Genomic DNA, 9,583 nt, shown 5'->3' with positions numbered 1-9,583 from the left:
GGCTCCTTCCCTGCCCAGAGGCTGCTGGTGCCACCCCCATTGAGTCTGTCCCACAGTCCGTGCAAGATGAACATGGGCATCTCCTCTAACCAGCCTGCTGTGAATCCTGTTCCTTGCAGGTGATCCTGTAAGTGTCTCCATTCCAGATCATGGTCCTGTTTGTAGGGGATCACTTTGCATCAGGTTGATTAATTTCAGCATTTCAAGCATTTTGTCCCTTATTCTTTTTACTCTGAGCTCCCTTTAACCTCTGGATAACCCTGACCTGACCTTCCCTTTTACAGACTATCACTTTGGGAGTGCTTCTCTGTCCTTGTTGCCTCCCCATAAGGACTGTCAATTTTGTAGCCCTTGGGCCACTATGGCATTCCAGTGTCAGGTTTCATGCCATAACATTAAGGCCAGGTTTTTTGGCAACTCTAGATGCAGCATTTTGCAAGAATTTTCCCTGCTGCTGTTGCTGGCACAGCCATCATGTCCCAGGGGCTTGCTCCTGTCCCTTAAGGACATCCTGAGCAGCCAGTCTCATCGTCCAGCCAGAAAATCCATTAAGAGTACTAGAGGGAGGAGAAGAAGCTCAGTAGTCCCCCCATTTTTGTAACAGCATTTATTATCAATAATAACAGGGAGAAGGTATTCACTCTGGCCCCTGCATCAGTGTTTAGGAGAAATATTCTTCCTGCCAGGAATATCTGTCCAGCCTCAGCCTGTGAAGAATCACAGTTCTAGCCCCCAGTGGGTAGCACTGCACCACCCACCCCACCCAGTCCTCATGGGGCTTTTGCTGTCCTGCAGGGACAGCTGCCTTAGCCTTAGCATCATTAAAATCCGTAGAGGTCATCATGACCCCTCAGGTGGCGGGCGAGCACCTTCCTTTCCAGCATGAGCCTGGAGTAGTACCGGGGAATTTTTAATGTGAGGGTACCAGGAGGCTGCATTATCCGGACAAAGCTCGGGTAACGAAGTGGGGGAGGAAGACCGGCTGCCAGAATCAAAGCCTCCTCCTTGTTTTCTGTTTTCAGTATTTGTATCTTTTCAATGATCTTGTTCTGAGCCCAGCCATGTAGGCTCTTGCTCTAGCTGTTGTACAGCCAGAGGTCTGAGGTTAGTTTCTCACTGAATAATTGGTTTGCAACAAAACAGTAGGATTCAAAGGCAACTGCTTGCACTTCTGCATCCTTAGCTTGCTGCAAAGGTCCCAGTTCCTGCCTAGCACTGCTAAAGAAAGCACCCACAGCCTCTGATGCCTCTGTGAGAAGCCTGATGAAGGGCCCCTTGCTGTTCTCTGCTTTGCATTTGAGTGTCCTGCCACCTCCGAAACTCAGCTCACAGCCTTTCCCAAGTCAACCAATTCTCAGACACGCTATCCCTGTCCCACACAGGAGTTTTCCACAAATCTCTTGCTATTTTCACTGCTCTTCTACTGCCTTTTCCCAATGATCCATGACCCGTGCATCACAGAGCCCCACTTCTGACACGAATTAATGCCACAGCCCAGAAGGGCTACATGGCCTGTGAGCATGCAAAGATTGCAACTGTTTGTAGGTTTGACTGACTCTGTCATGCACAGAGACATGGAGGATTTATTACCTATGTTCTCTTGTTCATTACAGTTTACTACTATCAAGGCAATTATAGTTACACTTGGCAAAACAAGTATATCTACTCTACAAGTTACTACAAATTACTACCAGAAAGCAGACATATATATTTCCACAGCAGCTGCAATCAATACTAGCAGCAAGTCTATATTTCAGTATTACAAATTACTGCAGAATTACTACTAGTAAAGCAGGAAATGCACTTATCAGTAATTACTAACATGCAGACCTTTATATAAAGATATATATTAAAAATGTTACCTGTACCAAGTGCTCACCAAACCAATCCTAGCAGTAAGGGCAATCAAACCCCTTCCAGAAGTGGGTCCAGCCGACAGTGTATGAGGTCTCACGGGGACGACGATCCTCATCGTGGAGCCTGGTGTCCCTGGAGTCAGCCTGGTGTCCCTGATGAGGGTCTGCTGTGCCGAAGAAATCTCATGGACAAAAAGGGTTTCTGTGCAGCAAAGGTAAAAAATAAGTCCTTTTTATACCATGGAGACATAAAGGGGTGTAGGAGCACCACCACCTGGCACAGCCAATAGATGCTGCCAATTTCTATTTTTCACCTGGCGTAGCCAATAACTGGTGATGTTTTCCATTCTCTCAGACCAGTTTTTGTTTCATCAGGCTGTTTTTCTGTTCTGTGAGTTAGAACAGCCAATTGCAGTTACCAACTCTTCCTTTCTCAGAATGTTTTCCTCCTTTTCCAGAGTTGTTTTTTGCCTTCCCAGACGATAAGTTGCTGTACTGTTTTTGCACTTATCAATGGTATCTCTGGATATCTTTGGTTTCTCAGTACCTAGCTGCACTTCAAAAGTGCCAGCTGCACTTCTCAAGGATGCTTCTGGTTCCCAGGCCTGTTTCCCAGGGTGGCAGGCATTTTCTCTGTCAGTATTTGAGCAGAGATCTTCTTTGGTTCAATATTTTCCCCCTTATAACCAGGTCACCTTTATGGCTGTTTCCATCATCAGCCTAAAATGATACCCCTTAGCAAAGCAGAAATGATCACTTGCAGGGAACACTGCAGAATTTCCCTGTCTAAATAGTCCTGTTTGTCAAAGTATCTTTTGCATAGCTACTATTAGTTGTTCAGGAGTGGATCAAAAGTGACTGTACTGTTTAGCTTCTCCTCCTGCAATACCTATTTGGGCTAAACACAGCCTGTGACATCATGCCATCATGTTTCTGTTCCTGAGTCCATGTGCAGTTACAGCCTTGTTCAGGCTTCCTCCTGTTCTCCATGCTGGCCACAGCCTCCACCACAGCCCTGCACTTTCACAGCCTGACTGTGGCTGGCACCAGCTAATGGGAAAATGTTCAGAAAAGCACATGGGTCATGCAGAAACAGAACCAGGACTGAGGACAAAGTCAGCCCAGACACACAGGCAAGGTGTCCTCTCCCAGCCTGCAAATCCCTGCCAAAGGAGTTAGAAGAAAACCTGAAGCTGGAAAAGGCACCAGGCTGAGTTTTAATTTCCTACAGCATTCGAACTTGGAAGCTGTACTTGTCACAGTGGTACAGGCCGACCAAGAACCACCAGTGTGATCACAAACAAACAAACAAACAAACAAACCATCCAGCCCATCTAGCCCACAGCCCAGTTACAAGCTTTCCAAAACAGACCATTCCCTGAGACAGTGACCTCCAAAAGTCAGATCTGGAAACAAACTTCCTCTGGGTCTTTCACATTCCTTTAGTGCTATTCCCTAAATGCCATGTTTGTGTCTCTTACTAAAAAAATCCCCAGCAACAGGCTTTCTACATAGGAAGTGATTCAGTTATTTTTCTGGGATTAAGTCTCAAATTTTCATAGACAAGGCTATGGAAACTAAAATGTGACCTGTCAGTTATTGGTTAATAAAGCAATGTTGATACTGTGACATACAAATCATACTTTTAAAGACAAAAGTTTTAACTTGGCTGGTTTTAGTTCAGCGCTGGGTTTATCAAGATTTCACAGGAATTTTAAGTCCAAGTAAAGCACTGTTCTTACGCAGTTATACTGATTAAAGTGCCCAGGCTGGGTTCTCTTGTCACAACACTCCTTGTGCTATACACAGATACCCACAACCTCAGAGAGACAGAGTGAACTTTATGTACAAATATCAAAAGCTACGTAACAATTCCTTAGTGGTTCCAGCTTGTGTTGGTCCTTCAAACAGACCTCAGAAACTGCTGCTCAGAAATTGCAGAAAGACAGCCTGTTTTCTGCTGCAAGCACTGGCAACGCTTGGTTACAGCCTTATTTCACTATGAAAAGTGTGACATCCTTTAATTATTCTGTTATAAACCATATTCCAGAGTGGATTAAGCATCACAATTTCATATAAATGCCTACTTGCCAGATAATATGAAACACAGCAACTTACATATAGCCTTATGCCTCTACCACAGACTCAATCAGATCACAGAACTGTGAGACTTTCAGATTCATATATTATGATGCAAATGAGTTTTGTAAATTGTGACCTAGTTCCCATGTTAGGAACAGTTGGGACCAACAGCAGGAACTACGCAGTGAATGTGAGCAGCAGGGGCAAGCAAGGAAATTAACATTTGTTCTTAATTTGAAATGGATTTTTAATCACTTTCAGGTGCCTCAAAGGAAGTGCACACACTTGTTTACTATAATCATTCTGACAGGAGAATGCATATAGGAGGTAGCAGGTTTTTGTTTTACTAATTGAAATGTTTGCGGCATTGGTGTCAAATGAAGTGCCAGAGTACAGTTCTCTCTGGAGTGCACAAAGAAGGACTGTGAACTGAAGCTTCCCAATTGATCCGTTCCTCAGAACTTGTTTTATAAAGCAAGAAGTTGCGCATATCCTCTAGAAGTGACTGGATATTAGATCACCTCCATCTTTCCAAATCCAGTTGCTATTTTTTCAGCTAGAGGCCTGATAAACCAGCTCTCCAAAGAGCCTGCTCAGGGATTTAGCTGTGTGGATATCAGCCACACACTCAAACACAATTCAGCAGAGTTAGTGGAAAATACTGAACTCATGAAATTCTGCTTGCGCTGTAACAGCAAGCCTACAACAACACACAGTGCTGAGCTTCAGCCTGAGGCAGCTCTTGGATAAACTACTGTTTTAAATGAGTTTTAGACTACTGTTTTATCTTTTCATATGATATTTAAATGCATATTAAATGTTTGAAAAACAGCAAGGGTATGACTTGTTGAAAACCAGATGTTTTTTCATCTTAAGGATATCTAGAGGTGGTATCATCGTTGGAAACTATTAGCTATAAAAGAGCCAGGAGGACCTCAACGCTCCTGAAAAACAGAGTCTCAGCTCCCTCTGGTGGAAAAAGTTATTTTCTGCAAAATAGTTTACGTGAGAAAGTTTTGTTTCTGCTACAGGCCTCAAGGCCAGGATAATGAGAAAGCAAACAAATCCCAAATCCTCTGTTCACTTTGGAGGACTGGAATTTCTTAGAAGCAGATGTGAAATATCCTGACTGACTGACTGTTGCAGGGCGTCTGAACAACATACAACACAATCATCACGTTCCATCTTCCCCAGGGTGGAGTTCTCCCAACATAAATTATGATACACGACCACTGAAGAATTGGCAGCCCCAAGGAAAATAAAACACACACACACATACACAAAGTTCTAACATTTTCTCCACAATAACCATCATAAGCCACACAAGCAGCCCTGTCACAAAGGGGAGTTGGGCACTTTCAGAGCACATGGAGTGTCAAAGGGTAAAGTCATCCCACCCAATACACCCAGGCAGCACGAAATCGTTCAGTTGTGTGTTTCTAAACTGACTGCCAACAGGGAACAGTGTCACTAATACAAGAGGCCTAAGGCAGAGCCCTCAGATCCAAGCTGGTTTCCCCCAGTCTTAGACACTGTATAGATTAATCCAATCAAAAAAACCCCTCCACTCTCCTATTTTGAAAGACTTGGTGGAAAGTTCAGCAGTAATGCCAAAAACTCTCTTCTCACTACAGTCAACCCTAGTCTACAGATAAGTGTATTAACAAAAGAACTCAGCTTTCTCTGTGTGCTTTGGAACAGCAACAGTCTAGAACTGCATCACCATTTGTTTTGGACTTCTTGAGAGGGATGAAAATTTTATCAATCTGCACCACATACACGCTAGATATACATAAGGTTACTTTCTAATCAAAACCAATTGTACAAGATGTTTCTGCTTCTCCTTATTCATCGCAAAGAGTGGAAAGTAAATCCTGGAAGTATTCCACCTATTGTCACAAAAAGGTCAACAAAGTACATTTTTGTTTCTCATTAGAGGAATCAACAGCTCCACTGTAATTAAGCACACAACAACTAACTGCTCTGACAAATTCTTTGCAGCTCCTGTAAACAGAATCATGATAATTCTTGCAGTTACAAACATACCAGATTGATTTTTTATGATACTGGGGTTCTGAAAACAGTACTTCATATTGCCACAGAAGGAAGAGTGCATAGGAAAGTGATAGGAAAACAGTAGCAAAAAAGGTATTTATTAAACAACATATAACTCAATTTCACAGTACGGCATTAAAACCTATACTTGTTCCTTGGAAACAGCAGAGCTGAATAAACCTGTGAAAATGAGGCAGCAGGTCAGGTGTGAGGGTGAAGTTTATGAAGAACGGCAAAATACTGTTTCCACAGCCAGAAGTAATTTGAGGGTGGAGAAAAGAAACAAAGGCAACAACAGCCAACTAAATACCCTTGGAGTGCTCTGTGCAACATTTTTCAAACAAGAAAGCCTATTAAGGCTAAAAACTGGTCATGAAGTTTTGGGTTCTTAAACTCAAATATTAAAAAACAACCATGGCAAGTACAACTTGATCTGTGTGTGTACAATTAAAACAACTTAGTAACAGATTTTTCTCCAAAAGGGCAGTTTTTTACAGGCTGAAGTGTCGATGTTTTAGCTGGAACTCTCACGGTGGCTGCAGCTCCATCAGCTTTGCTTATGGACTAGGACAGTGTCCAGCTTTCAATCTTCTGCACAAACACCAAGCCTGCTCAAGTAGCTCTCCCAAGCTGCCATCCTGTACTTCTCTGCTTCCTGAAGGCGGTCTGGAACTGACAAGATGCCACGTCCCACAATAATGATATCTGAACCTTTTTCACTAATAACTTCCTTGGGGCTCAGGTACTTCTGTCCAAGGTTATCACCTGAAACAGAGACACCATTTTTTTTTTTAGTTTGTACAAAACCATATCTATTACAAATCTTCGAAGACATGCTGGAACAGAGAACAGGTATGCTGTTCCAACTCTAATCCTAACAATCCACAAACATAACTAGAAACTCTGTCACCACCCAACAAATACTATTACACAGATCAAATTTGACAGCCAGCACCCTCCTTTTTCATGCTTTACCAATCAGAATAGATGGAGCAGTTACACAAAGAAGCACAGATCAGGATTACTGAAACAAGCCTCAGCCTTCTTAAAACAGGCAAACTCCCCAAACATTAATGTAAAACCTTGTGACTTCACTTTAGGTTTCACAAGAATTAAGTACTGCAGAGAAACATATCTCCCCTATCTGCTTCAGTGATAACTTGTTTAGTCAGTAGAAGACTTTCAATTAATTGATACTGCACATCTGTGTCAGTTACAAGTCTTACAGCTGAACTTCTGTATTTGTTGTATTTTTTTCTACTACTCAGTAGTTTAACATCTAATCTAACACCTATCTGAAGACATTTCACGTGTTTTCAGGACTGTGCTTTATGGTATGCACGGACCTCAAAACAAGAAAACAGGCTGTGTAGCCTGCTGGTTGCCTTTCAGAGCTCCCAGGAAAGGGATCAGCATACCCAGAAATATGGAAGACAGCCCTTAGTGGCAAACAGACTGCTCCCACAGAGAATCAGCAACTAAATTCTTTTCAGAAGCCACTTTTTCACTGAAGGCCAGATCACTCCTGTACTTGCAAACAGACTATAAATATTCCAGAAAAAGTTACCTCCAGTTTGCAGCTGCACCCCTGGGGTTAAGTGAAGAAATTCTGGTTTATTACTAACTCTAGATCCGGATATGAATCCAAAAACGAAATCTGAGTTGTCTTCAGCCATCTGTACCTGAAGAAGATCAGTGAAGAGTTACAAGTGATATACCTAAAATTCAGCTGGACTGTTTCTCATCCACCCTTTGACACACTAAGCTGTGCAAGGCAGGGGTTAGAAACACCTTTTCTTGCATTACCAGTGTAAAGTCACCCAGAGCTGACTCACCTGTGGGAACAAGCTGAGTCACTCTGCACCTGCATTTAGTTAATTGGAATCAAACGGGAGGATCGACCTTGGCTAAGTGCTTTGAGAGACAGAATGTTATGTCTCAAAGTGGAAAACCACTTTAACCAGCCTGCCTGATAAGCGCGTGTTTTTCTGCCGTGGCTGAACACAGCCACCACATGATGCGAGTGTGAATGTGTGGGATCACGGCACTGGTTTGGGACGATCCTGGGAATTTCGCTTAACTAAAACAACAAATGCTGTTTATGAGAGAATATGAATAAAAAGGGGAACACCAAAAAGGGTTGGTGGACAAGTGCTGAAATCGAACTCTGTGTGTGCAGCCTCATTTTCTCCTTCAGTGCCCATACTCACCCCTCTGTCAGGAAAGGGAATGTTATGTTTCTTTCTATGTTATAAATACTACAGTGAATGAATTTAAACTAATTAGAAATTATGCTTAATTAGAACATTGCTTAAAAAACAAAAAAAAAAAGGAAAAACAAAAAAGAATGGGGCTGCTAATAGCAAACTTGGCATGTTTACTACAATTCCAAGTCTGAACTCTGACCACCTCACATCACTAGCTTACAGCTGCAACCTTTAACCACCACACTGTCAGATTCCTGAATCTCCAAGGGAAAAACACCTATAATAGTTAGAGCTGGAGGGACTTTTGGAAGTGCAAATATTAGAAGCACATAAAACCTCCGTGTCACACTTTACAAGCTTTTAACCTGAAGTAAGTCTGCCTACTTACTGCAGCTTTTGTGTATTCACCCGTTGCAAGTGACCCTTGGGAACTCATCTCAGCAATCAGGAGACAGCCACGCTGGAGAGGAAGACCTACTTCCTTCAGACCCTTCACAACTCCAGAGCCTGGAACCACATGGGCATTAATGATGTCTGCCCAGGATGCGATTTTGAATACACCACCTGGGAACAGGGAGAGGAAGACATGGACAAAGAGTCACCAGAAATCTGTTAAACAGGAAACACAAGTTAAACAAAACCAGCTGCACCCTAAATCACTCACATTTTAAAAGACAGTTTTACTACTGAAGCTTGACAGTTGCAAGTTCAGTCTCATCAGACAGTTCTGATAGCTGATAATCACAAAGTGTAACCTTTCAGTTTACTTGTCACAAACACTTGCTAATATCTCACCTTTAGTATTCACTGAGACATTTATGGTAGCCTAGAAATCCACTGTCACAGGAGCTATCTTCCCAGACAGTATGCAGATCATATGGGACACAAGGATCAGCAAAAGAGAAAAGCAGTTCTACAGTTGCAGATCCAATGTCAAATGAAAGCTGTAACAAGCACACAATAATAGCAGGCTGCCTTAAGAAGCCAGGCTGCAGTTTCTCACAGGAGACAACTGCTCAGGAGTACTTACTGAGCACAACTACAGATTCATAAAAAGGTTTAGGTTGGAAGGGACCTCAGGAAGTCACACCCTCTCAGCAGGGTTAACTTCAAAGCTAGATCAGGTTGCTCAGGCCCTTGACCCCTTGAGTCTTTTCCAAAGCTGGAGATTCCACACTCTCTCCTGGCAACCTGTGCCAGCACTGCAGTTACACACACCAGCAGTAAAGTAACAGTAAATCAAGCTTGATGTTAATCACCTTCATATTGATGTTTCACTGTGTTTCCAATGTCTGCAAATTTCCTGTCTTCAAAAATCAAAAATTCGTGTTGGTCTGCAAGGGTCCTCAACTCCTTTACTACCTCTGGGGTGAAATCATTCAA

At 42.7% G+C, this 9,583-nt stretch overlaps 1 protein-coding gene across 1 annotated transcript in view; it reads right to left on the bottom strand.

Moving 5' to 3' along the window:
* Nucleotides 1-6,070: 6,070 nt before the first annotated feature.
* The window catches only part of UMPS (uridine monophosphate synthetase), a 6,167-nt gene continuing 2,654 nt past the window's right edge, over nt 6,071-9,583 (bottom strand). The window contains 4 exon segments of the mRNA XM_017820949.1: nt 6,071-6,758; nt 7,561-7,675; nt 8,589-8,764; nt 9,460-9,583. The exon segment at nt 9,460-9,583 is cut by the window's right edge and continues 24 nt beyond it. Of these exon segments, the coding sequence (XP_017676438.1) occupies nt 6,577-6,758; nt 7,561-7,675; nt 8,589-8,764; nt 9,460-9,583 (597 nt within the window). The 3' untranslated portion in view covers nt 6,071-6,576.

Source organism: Lepidothrix coronata, unplaced genomic scaffold, assembly GCF_001604755.1.
Source record: "Lepidothrix coronata isolate B3197 unplaced genomic scaffold, Lepidothrix_coronata-1.0 Scaffold86, whole genome shotgun sequence".
NCBI classification, from domain to species: domain Eukaryota; kingdom Metazoa; phylum Chordata; class Aves; order Passeriformes; family Pipridae; genus Lepidothrix; species Lepidothrix coronata.
Note: the sequence above shows the minus strand (reverse complement) of the source record. Positions and strands in the feature narration are given on the sequence as shown.